Source organism: Lytechinus variegatus, chromosome 1 (genome assembly GCF_018143015.1).
Source record: "Lytechinus variegatus isolate NC3 chromosome 1, Lvar_3.0, whole genome shotgun sequence".
Taxonomy (NCBI): Eukaryota; Metazoa; Echinodermata; class Echinoidea; order Temnopleuroida; family Toxopneustidae; genus Lytechinus; species Lytechinus variegatus.
In genome coordinates, this window is record NC_054740.1 from 30,055,563 (window position 1) to 30,068,167 (window position 12,605).

General features: G+C 41.4%; 1 protein-coding gene and 1 long non-coding RNA gene across 2 annotated transcripts in view; both read right to left on the reverse strand.

Moving 5' to 3' along the window:
* The window catches only part of LOC121410864 (heat shock protein 75 kDa, mitochondrial-like), a 34,855-nt gene extending 24,208 nt beyond the window's left edge, over positions 1–10,647 (reverse strand). Inside the window, exon 1 of the mRNA XM_041603215.1 lies at positions 10,473–10,647. Within this exon, the coding sequence (XP_041459149.1) occupies positions 10,473–10,611 (139 nt within the window). The 5' untranslated portion in view covers positions 10,612–10,647. The remainder of the gene's footprint in view (positions 1–10,472) is intronic.
* LOC121410873 lies at positions 1,569–9,561 on the reverse strand. Its single transcript, XR_005969394.1, has 3 exons — positions 8,982–9,561; positions 7,721–7,780; positions 1,569–3,244 (listed from the first exon to the last, which is right to left on the reverse strand). It is a non-coding gene; the product is annotated as an uncharacterized LOC121410873 (long non-coding RNA).
* Positions 10,648–12,605: the final 1,958 nt, after the last annotated feature.

Sequence of the window (12,605 nt, forward strand, 5' to 3'; positions counted from 1 at the left end):
ATTTCCTATTATGCGCTGACGACTTGAATCGAGAATGTTCGATAGGAAAAATTGCTTTTTGATTGTTGTTTGCGTACTTTCCACCGCAGCATCAAGGATAACTAAGGTAAGGACGGATTTAGACCAAAAGCTTCGGTCTCTGTTATTTTGGTTGTTCTGCTGAACTCCGTTGACTTCACTCACCAAATACAGAGACCGAAGTTTTAGCACGACCTGTACAGGGGACTCAATGGCCATATGTTTATTTGCACGACAGCCGAGGTAAGTCACTGTTTTTGTTCCTTTTAACTTGATTTTTCTCCATTTTTTGGCAATTAATGCCAAGAGGGAATATAAATTTGCATTTTGGTCGCATTAATTTTCAAAATTTTTATTCATTAAAGACAAAAATTGAAGAGCCCCGACGGGGGGATTTTGCATTGCAAGTCCCCTAATGGTGGCTGCACGATAGCGAGCCGTCTGTGTATGAGGAGAAATAAAAAAAAAATGTTAAAAAAATCCTCGAAACTGACGGCTGCCAGCTGTCTTAGTGTCTAGGACGGATTGAACGGTTGATATTTCACAACGAACAATTGTCCATAGACTGTGTACAACGGATAGATCGTCTCCGCACAGCGATTCGAAGACCGCTGATTGGTCAATCGCGCAGATCACGTCATGACCACGTGGTCCCAAAAATAATTCCTTCGGACTGCGTGCGGAAGTATCGATAGCGATAACGATATCCGGTCGCGTTGTGTGCGCCGTAAATAGTTTTGGTTCGTGATCGGATCGCTCCGGTATCGATCGAAAATTATCGAAACTCTGCAATTTCATGCATATTCAAGCGACGCTCCGAAACCCGGAAGCCAATTGACTTTGTGCACGTTGCGATAGACTCTACAAATTCCAACGAACACGATGGCATATAGACGCTAATTCGTAAGATTTTGACGGAAAAGCAAGAAGTAATCGAAATTTGCTTACCTGTGCAGTATCGGTGAGAAAATAGATCCTCCGAGAATACCTTTCATAATTCATATAAAATACGGGAAAGTGAAATTCTAGGTCGATTTTGGTACGAGGTGATAGAGAATTGCACACTTGTTTTGGTGGAATTCTGTGTGGGGAAATAAAAGGCTTGCACTGCGCATGCTTACTATATTTTCATTCATAAATTGGTTCTCGGCAGGGGCTGGATGACGTCATGTAATATTCTGCCCAAAAGGCAGTGTATACAGCCACACGCGTGTGTCTTTACCATCCAGCCACACGCGTGTGGTTATATCCAGAACACCTATCTGTGGATACCGCCACACGCTGCCAGTAATAACAGTAAAACACGTACTGGTATGTAGGTCTGACCGTCTATATCACGATCAAAATAACCTCATTTCTTCATTAAATTCTTACATTCTAAACCCCTTTGATATCCTTAGATCGTTTCAATTTCATTCTCACCGTCTTCTCTCCTTGCTTTTCTTGTCTTGTTACAAACGGTCGTCTTGTTGTATATGTAGACCGCAGTTGGGCAAAGTCTACGATAAATAATATTTTACGGTAAGAAATAGAAAAGATATCATAACAATCTGAATACAAAAAGAATCTGTGTGAGCATAAACTGATGAAGTGGTAGGACCTAAGCTCTCAGATGACTAGTCTCACCTGGTTCTTGTGCTGAGACGGCTTCGAGCAAGTCCACTAGCTGATCTGACTGAGCTGTTGAGTCCCGACTTGCTCTAACAGGCAGAGGAAGGATACGCCGACGGCAGCTCCGTAGCGAAGTCTAAAAGGGCTCAGCTCCGCAGTCAATCCAGGCCAGGGTACGGTGGAAGCGTTGCAGCGGCCAACCGACCGCGTAGAGGCTCGCTCCGCGGATACGGACGTACGCGAGAGATGAAGTATGGCGGTTAGTGAACCGGTATGTGAGAGTCAATGTCCGAAGTCATGGGCCCATGTATTATATGCACCGCGAAATATGAATGTCCAAACGAAAAAGTAGGATGAAAATAAATCTCTCCCCGTAGCTCGAAAAACCCCAAACGTGCCCAAGGTTGGCCAGGTGGCGATCACTCAAACTCACGCTGTCCAAAAATTGATCCAAAACGCCCGGATAACTCGACAGGATTTAGGATTTCCAACGATTCCAGAGGTACGTCGTAACGGGTCGAAGCCATGAGAAAACACTGCTCTGGACGGTCCTCCGCCGTAGCTGGCGCTCTTTCCGATCGCACTCTGCTACTTGCTCACAATAGGCCTATAGCTTATGAGTTGCACAGACGTGCGTACTACATTTCTCCCGGTATTGAAAAGTGAAGATCCACTCACCAGAAAAATGAGTTTCTCCCGGTATTGAAAAAAGGAAGATCCGCTCACCAGAAAAATGAGTTTCTCCAGGTATTGAAAAAGGAAGCGAAGGTCCGCTCACAAATTAGTCATATACATGTAGGAGAACTCGTGGGAGACTTGTGCACAGATACATATTTAATAATCAATAACTAATCAATCACAGTTGCAAGTGATTGCTGACTACTTATCAACACTAAAAATCAGTTATTACTTTATTCTACATTACTATTTAACTACCGTATACCAATTCAGTTTGTTTTTTCACATCATTCTCTAAATCACATGCGTAATAGAATGTGTGAGGAGCTTTGAAATCAACGGAATTAAAAGTAATACTATAAATAATACCATGCCTTACAATACTGTGGTTCCTGTGAACAGTGAATATATTTTTGAAGTTGACATCAAAATTTAGGTCACTTATCATTTCCAACTCTTGTATGCTGTAAAAACGAGAAGATAAAACGGTTAGAACAGTTATCACACATATCATATAAATGAACAGCACATATAACCAGGCTGTCATATATTAGCAATAAACTGTTTATTAATGTGAAGTTATGATGAAAGTTAATCACACAAACATGTACATGTTCTGCAAAAAACGTAAAACCTATGTTTTGTTAAGACACAAATTATGATCAAATAGAATGATTTTTACTGAATATTTTGAACTGTTCATATTTAGACTAAAATGATCTTTCTCTTGATCCCCAAAATCCCACTAACAAGTTTTGGGAGATGATTAACAACTATATATAAGCATGTTAGAATTTATAGCATGCTTAGGCTTAGTTTTAGCCCTGAATAAGAATTGTTACCTCAACTGAATTCCAACTGAAACGAAACTGTGATTGAAGCCTGTCTTGTTCAGCTTACATCACAAAAGGAGTTACCTTCTCCATGCTACTTATTCCTGTATAAATAAAGAAGTGCACACAACATAAAATGGTATAAATTATTACACTCTAGACATTTCATCTTTTAGTAACGAGGGGTTCCCCTGGGTGCATGGCACAGGGGACACACATACGTTCGGATGGCTATGGCATCCGCAGGTGAGATATTTACACATGCTCCATGGAACCAATCTCCACAGCGATCACATTGTATCATCAATTTTCCATCATCCGGCTTCCTGCAGATGCAATAAACATCAGCATTCAATTGTGACCCTGGAGTGGTGGGGAGTGTACGATCATTACATTTCTTTATTCGATCATGATTAACTACAAAGAATGAGTTCCTGTATCGAATCCGAAACAGATATGGGGACAGACATTTCGTGATTTGGGCTGGTCCCGTCCAGGGGGGACACAACTTCTTAGACTTCCCTTTGGGGGTGGCAAGGTTCAGAAAATAAACCCAATCATCTTCTTTGTAGTCACTTGTCTTTATACGCACATCATAATCACGCTTCATTGTTCGCTGGGTGGCATGAAGGTTTTTCCGTGCAGTGTCATGAGCAGTTTGAATTGCATCACCTAGCTCCTTACAAAACTCGCTGGGGAGTTTGCGTTCCTGGCTGGAGGGAAGAGGAAATACTAAATCAGTGGGCTGATTCACTTCACGTCCCAGCATGAGTCTATTAGGTGTGAATCCTGTGCTGCGGTTAACGGTTGCTCTAATCGCTCCAGCGATCTGGGGAAGATACTTATCCCACTGCGTCTGGGTCTTGTCGACGTAACAGCGAACTGCTGCCATCAATGTACGATTATAACGTTCGACCTGCCCATTGGCAGAAGGTCTGTATGCAGTGGTACGTGTCTTTTGAATATGCAACAACTGACAAAGCTGATGAAAGAGGGCACTTTCGAAATTTCGGCCTTGATCGGTCTGGATTTGAAGAGGATAACCGAACCTGCTGAAAAATTCATTTACTGGTGCCCGCGCTGTCACTTCAGCGGTCTGGGAGGGTAGGGGAATGACTTCTGTCCATTTAGTAAACTGATCGACGATCATCAAGATATACTCATTCCCATTAGTAGTTTTAGGCAAGGGGCCAAGAAAATCTAGGTGTACCCTTTCCATTGGAACACCGGCATGATACCGGGTAAGGGGAAAACGCTGATGACGATCCGGCTTCTTGTTCCTATTACAAAGAGGGCAGGCCATGACATACGACTGTATGTTGTCTTTCATGTGATACCAGAAATACTTCTGGCGTATCTTCGCAAAGGTTCGATCACAACCAGGATGTGCTGAAGAAGGGAGATCATGATTAACTTGCATAATCTGTTCTCTTAGCGCACGGGGCACAACAACAAAGAGCTGTTCATCCTTCTTCCAGTACAGTAGACCATCTTTAAGAATGAGAAGATCTCGATTGACCCATAAGAACTTTTGTTCCGCACCCCAAAGCATGATTTCCGCTTGGGACGGAACTGTTTGAGACTCAAGCCAGGCACGTATGGGTCCGAAATAGGTCTCTTTCTCTTGCGCTTCCCTTAAGTTTTCATCCCTGATGTCTGAAAGTGAAATGGCGCTCACGGTGGGAATGCTACACCGTAAAATTGTGAGTTCTCGTAGCTCACTGATTTCCTTAGCCTGGGGAGAAATGCTGGGCGGAGAATCACTTGGAATTTCTCGTAGCTCACCGATTTCCTTAGCCTGAGGAGAAATGCTGAGCGGAGACTCACTTGTACATGGTACCGTCATACTTACTTCGCAGACTTGGGAGCGTTTGGTTAACGGCACTGCGTCGTCCACTTCCTCAACGAAGTACGCCCACCGCTTGTGCGCACGCTCACAATGATGACATCCGCCACACGGCAGGTCCTTCAGCTTACTACCTAGTTGATAACAGCTACAGGAGGAGGGAGGTTGAGGGATTCTGGATAACGCATCTGCATTAACATGTTTGTTCCCTTTTCGATGCTCAATGTGAAAGTCATATTGGCTTAATTCTTCGATCCAACGCGCAATCTGACCCTCTGGTCTCTTGAAGTTCAATAGCCATCGTAAGCTGCTATGGTCCGTTCGGACAAGAAAGGGTTTTCCTAGTAGATAGTGGCGATAGAATCGTGTAAACAAAACAACCGCTAGTAACTCTTTTCTTGTCACACAGTATCTTCGTTGTTCCTTGGCAAGTACACAACTTCCATACGCTATCACTTTTTCCTCACCATTTTGGATTTGTATAAGTTCTGCTCCAAGGGCAATATCGGAGGCATCCGTGTCTAGCACAAATCCATCAGTGGAGTTCGGGAGAGTAAGTACCGGAGCTGTACTAAGCATGTGCTTGATTGATTCGAAAGCACACTGGTGCGCTTCGTCCCACTTGAATGCTTGTTTTCCTGTTAGTGCGTATAAGGGGGCAGCTACCTTTGCGTAGTCTTTCAAGAAAACCCTGTGGTAGTTTACGAGTCCCAAAAAACGCTCAACTTCACGGGTGTTCTTTGGCACCGGCCATGATTGAACGGCCTGGACATGTTCCGCTCTGAGATGAATTCCAGTGTTATCGACGTCTCTTCCGAGAAACTCGACCTTTGTTTGGAATAAAGCACACTTCTTGGGCTTCAATTTCAGTTCAAACTGTTGAAATCGGTTCAGCACTATCCGAAGATTTTTTAAGTGTTCTTCAAAGCTCTTTCCAAGGACCAGGACGTCGTCTAAGAATGCGAGAGCGATCTCCCAAGTCAGCCCGCGCAAAATGAGATTCATTGCCCTTGAAAACGTCGCGGGGGCATTACATAGTCCGAATCCCATTCGCTCGAATTCAAACAGTCCATATTTGGTAATAAAGGCTGTCTTTTCCTGGTCAGGTTGATCGACGTGTATCTGCCAATAGGCAGCGTTCGCATCCAATTTCGAAAACCATATGTTTCCGGCTAATGTGTCCAAGCATTCCTCAATCCTAGGCAATGGATATACATCCTTCCTAGTCACATTATTCAAGGCACGATAGTCTATGCACCAACGCACTGATCCGTCACGCTTCCTGATCAGAACTGGGGGTGACGCCCATTCAGAAATTGATGGTTTGATGACTCCTGCCTTCAACATCTTATCTAGATGCGCTTTCTCTTCTTGGGCGAAATTGATTGGTGTCCGCCTCATTTTCTGCTTGATGGGATTTGCCGTTCCAGTGTCTATCTTGTGAGTAACTGCTCTGAAATTTCCCAAATCGAAATCATCCCTAGCAAAGACGTTCTGATATTCTGATAAAAGATTATCTAAATAAAAAATCTGCTCTGCAGAGAGAGATTCACTCGACCTGTCTCTCAGGTCAGTCAAATGAGATGGGACAATACTAGGCGAGTCCATAACCGAAGTTTGCTTTACGGAAATATCTGTTTCTTCAAAGTCCTGTCCATCTACAATATTGGGTTCCTCGAGGGTCACTTCTTCTGCCGTTCCGAAGGGTAAACCAGCTGGCAACCGGTGGTAGGAATCTGTCAGGTTAACTACATACACGGAAATATCCTTACCCCGGTCAAAAACAATCCGCGGTGACCATATAGGAGACGGGTGAGTTGGTTGGAACATGAAGGTACTCTCCATGTCCCCTTCCACATTACAGTTCACCCGCTTGACACAATTCGGGGGAATGACTGTGGCACTGTACACTGTACTTTTGTGTCTCAAATATTGATGTCTATAAAACCTAAATATTAATACATGCCATGTACAATGTTAGACTATTGGTGTGCACAGTATCACAACAGATTAGCAACACTAGTCAACACACACAAAAAAAAACAATGATTATTTTTTGTACAAATGCATTAAGTATTATAGGTGTTATTAAATTGAACAACTAAATATAATAGTAGTCTCTGTTCAATGCAATACAGACAATTGGGCTAAGTTTTTTATTGAATAGAGAAAACCTTTGACCAATAATTTGCAAAAAATAAATACAAATTATTACAACCAGGAAATGCCCTTTCTGAATATTGGGCACACTATTATAGAATTTCAAAGTTACAAACAATAAATGTTCCCCAAAATCTCACCTAATTAGGGGACAATCGTTAAACCACGAATATTATTTCGCAATCATCTCCAAAACACATGAACAATTTTCACAGCATTAATTTTAGCATGAAAAGAATATCATGTTAAAGTTATCCAACAATCTAGGTTCAATGTGTTTGATTTCGACCTAATAATATAATGACCAGATTTGTCTCTATTCAGCATGCATTTCCAAGAAATATCACAAAAGAAATCTGGATGCTCATAAAAAAATAGGTATAGACTTTCCCTGTGCTTTGCCAGAATTTGTACTAGAAAGTTGAAATAAGCATCCGTTTCTAAGTGTTAAATCTCTTACACTCTTATAAAGAAAAATTAAAATAATTTTTATTTTCTTATTTTTTTTTCTTCAAAGTAATGAACTGCTTTGCGCTATCTAAATTGTTATAATAAACAACAAAACAATACTGACCTGTTAATATATTGAGGTTAGTACAGTTAGAAATGACAAAGACTTCCTTTCTCTTGATTCCTCCGGCAAATGCAAAAGAAAAAAGAAAACAAGAAATAAGTCAATCTGCTCACAAAAACCAAGTTTTGAATCAAACTAATATATTGTATATCTCCAAAGACAAGATTCAATGGGGAGCAATACACACTGTTCACGTCACATACACACGTTACGTGTACATGAAGAAAATTACCTTACTTAATTACCACCTACATGTAGTGAAATACCGAACAAGTTCTGCTATAATACAGTAATGCACCTTTAAAATAGAACAGTGCTCCAGACTTCTAGTCTTCCTTTAAAATTAAACGTCCTGACTATAAAGTTCACAGGTACTTTATCATAGAGTTCACATTTCACTTGTAGCTCTGTATATCTACTCAATCATAAATTTAAATAAGTTCAGTTCTAAGACTACCATACCAGCCCTGAGATATATCGCTGCTGGTGTTTATTGATTTATTAAATTGTAGAAATAAATCAAAAGCTTAATTCAATTTTTTTTTTTTTTTGCGTAACTAAAAATTCTACCTGAAGTAGCCTTAACTAAGGATTAACTAAGTATTAACCTAGATAATTAAAGCCACTCAACAATTCCAGCACAAAACATGAATCATGCAAAAATATTTGCATTGATCTCCTTCCTCTCGGCTGAAAGATTAATAGCCGTAGAGCTACAAATATACAAAGACAGTCTTCAGAACTTCCTTACAAAAATACTAAGCAGTCCGAGACTGATATAATTATAAACCTATAACTATAAGTAAACTACAAATGTCACTGTCAAAACTACACCGACCACCGACAGTGCTGTACTGAACTACACCACTTATAAAATTGGTGCCAAAAATATCTTCAACTACACCCTATCCTTTAGTCAGAACTTGTAAAAAAGATCTAATTATATTAAAAGCAACCTACTAATTTGTATCTCCACTAATATCAAGCCAATTATTGTACATTCACTGGCGTTATAAATTCCAGCAATAACAATAAAAAAAAAAAAATATATATATCAATTGAGATACCCCACGACTGACCTTGAGTTTTCGACTACGCCAATTGTTGTATACGTAGACCGCAGTTGGGCAAAGTCTACGATAAATAATATTTTACGGTAAGAAATAGAAAAGATATCATAACAATCTGAATACAAAAAGAATCTGTGTGAGCATAAACTGATGAAGTGGGAGGACCTAAGCTCTCAGATGACTAGTCTCACCTGGTTCTTGTGCTGAGACGGCTTCGAGCAAGTCCACTAGCTGATCTGACTGAGCTGTTGAGTCCCGACTTGCTCTAACAGGCAGAGGAAGGATACGCCGACGGCAGCTCCGTAGCGAAGTCTAAAAGGGCTCAGCTCCGCAGTCAATCCAGGCCAGGGTACGGTAGAAGCGTTGCAGCGGCCAACCGACCGCGTAGAGGCTCGCTCCGCGGATACGGACGTACGCGAGAGATGAAGTATGGCGGTTAGTGAACCGGTATGTGAGAGAGTCAATGTCCGAAGTCATGGGCCCATGTATTATATGCACCGCGAAATATGAATGTCCAAACGAAAAAGTAGGATGAAAATAAATCTCTCCCCGTAGCTCGAAAAACCCCAAACGTGCCCAAGGTTGGCCAGGTGGCGATCACTCAAACTCACGCTGTCCAAAAATTGATCCAAAACGCCCGGATAACTCCACAGGATTTAGGATTTCCAACGATTCCAGAGGTACGTCGTAACGGGTCGAAGCCATGAGAAAACACTGCTCTGGACGGTCCTCCGCCGTAGCTGGCGCTCTTTCCGATTGCACTCTGCTACTTGCTCACAATAGGCCTATAGCTTATGAGTTGCACAGACGTGCGTACTACAGTCTGTTTAACAGCAAATTCTCTTTTTCTACTTGTGTCGATTCTGGCTTCCTTCGCGGCGGCGGCAGACCCATACAGCGTTAGCGCAGCGCAGTAGTAGACGCTGTATGGGTCTGCCGCCGCCGCGAAGGAAGCCAGAATCGACACAAGTAGAAAAAGAGAATTTGCTGTTAAACAGACGACCGTTTGTAACAAGACAAGAAAAGCAAGGGGAGAAGACGGTGAGAATGAAATTGAAACGATCTAAGGATATGAAATGGGTTTAGAATGTAAGAATTTATTGAAGAAATGAGGTTATTTTGATCGTGATATAGACGGTCAGACCTACATACCAGTAGGCCTACGTGTTTTACTGTTATTACTGGCGGCGTGTGGCGGTATCCACAGATGGGTGTTCTGGATATAACCACACGCGTGTGGCTGGATGGTAAAGACACACGCGTGTGGCTGTATACACTGCCTAAGCAAAAATGTACACGACCGCTACGTTCACGCTCCGCTATCCGTTGTACACAATTGTTCGTTGTGTATTTGGAGGTAAGCGATAAAAACAGTTTTATAAATAATTCCTTTTTAAAATGAAGTTAAAATACGAATGTTCAATTGCAAGAGTAATAGTGGAAAAATAGTGAAAAGTGTGGCGTGTTTTATTCCCTCACATTCGTGTGATGAATGAAAATATCAAACTCCACTATGAAAACACATGCGTTTATTGTGCGAGGTTTATAGTATTACTAACCTCACATGTTGTGTGAGTGGGCCATCGCCAGGCCATGCGCAGCGCAAGCCGCAGCTAGCAGCTCGCACTCGCAGCAGCACTTTTCGACCACACAATTACAAATAAACTGACTTAACTAATTACCATTTTGACCAAATGGTGGTATTCCAGTTGCCTGAGAAATCGCTCCGTGATAGGATCGTTGTGACCTACTAACTTGACCCCTTGAAAGACTGAAAATTCGAGCTAAGCGGCACATGCCGACACTCCTGGAGGCTGCCATCTTGAAATTTGATGACGTAGAGGTCAATGAACTGTTGCTTTCGCTGTTTGTGCATGGGGCCGGGGCTTTTCATAGTGAACAAGTCAAAACCAAATCATTCTTTTATCAATTGACTGCAGGGGAACTTCTAGTTTGCAAATGAATCTATTCAAAATAATTGCAATAATATAATTGCTTCAGCATATTCCTTTCCCTTCAGAGGGGAGACCTTTGAAGGAACTATGCATGGAAGACCAGCTAGAATTTGGCAAGGTCTTACAGCAGTCTGCAAGATAACTGAATTTTGTCATCTCTGTGGAATGGCTAAAAAAAACTGTGAAAGACAGTTTCTTGTCTTAATGGACTTAATAGACTAGTCCTATGCTATAGATATACCTTTCAATGGTCTTTCAGAGATCTTTTATGCAACAAGTGATCTGTTTCAGAATTTTTTCCATGGACTTTTCCTCAGTTGTCTTTCAATCTCTCATACAGTGATCTCAGATCATGGAAAGACTAATAAGAACTTCGAAAGTTCATCTAAAGACCACTGAAAGACCACCAAAAGATCATTTTTTTGAAAGACTGTTTTGAACCGTTTCAAAAAGTTTGGGGAATCACGATGACCACAAAGACCACATGAGAGATTCTTCAGGAATCGTGAAAGACCACCGAGATCTTTGAAAGTTTGTTGAAAGGCCCTTGAAAGATCAAGCAGGTTTCATGGTCTTACGACAGTCTTTCAGAGTCTTGCTCTCTGTGGAATGGGGGTTTTAAAGTTGTGGTTTAACTATGGAGAGCCAATTGGGGCACAAATCCCTAACAAAACACATCCAATTTATTAACTCATACGACACCCAAATTGTCTGGGAATGATAACTGAAGTATTTTGAAGTATACATTATGAAATGAAAAGGAAACAAAACAGTAAACTTAAGAAGTATACAATATAAACAGAATGTTAGAACTTTTGGCTCCCCATATAAATTTTGGCACAGACTTTAGACCATGGTTTAAGAAAAACCTCATTTCAGAATACAGGCCCATGTATATTTTTCATGTTAAGCTGTTCCTGTTCATAAACAACAGCTCCCCCTCCTCCTCCAAAATAAAAAAATCGTTCCTTTGAACATGCTGAATAAAAATATTGTTTTGTGGGGGTATCTCCCGGCCCCCTCTCTCTCACACACTATCTCCCCCCCTCCCTCTCCCTCTCTATAACTCCCCCTTTCTCTCTCTCCCTCTCTCTCTCCCTGTCTCTCCCTCTCTCTCATAGAGCTCTATATATTTTCCACTCTTTCAATTTGTTGATTTTATTTCTAGTCATGCAAGGGTAAAATAAATTACATTATTTTATTTTCATTTCTGCATGATTGGAATTTGTGGATTAAGGGGGGCATTGCTATTGCAAAGTAGTCATCATGCATTTTTATTTCACAATCTGCTCATTGTGTAGTTTCATTATTATACTATAGTAACACCTTTACAGTAATACCAATTCTTGCTATGAGCAACCTACAACATTCTTTCTTCTCCTTACAACCTGAAGAGGTGGGCCAAGACTGAAAATGAGAATTGCTATAGATGTGGGGGGAAAGGGTTCACTCAGGCACATTCTATCAAATTGTCAGGTATTTCTGGCAGAAGGCCTATATATATGGAGGCACAATGAGATCTTGAAAGATCTGAGCAATGACCCAAAGAACACCATAGACAAATTAAACCAGACAAAATCATCAAATGCTCTAGTGATGATCTCATTTATGAAAGCTGGGACAAGTACTGGAGCCAACAGGAAAGCTAGCCCACAGACAAGTAGGCTCCTTTGTCTGGCAATAGACAGGCAGTTGGTCTCAGACATGGATGAGCAGATGACCTTCCTAAGTGAGATTGCAACTACCAACATGCAACCAGATATGGTAGTCTGGTCGAAGTAGTCCAGGTCGGTTATCCTCTGCAAATTGACTGTCCCATGGGAGGAGAACATAGAGATGGCCATGAGTACAAAACAACAA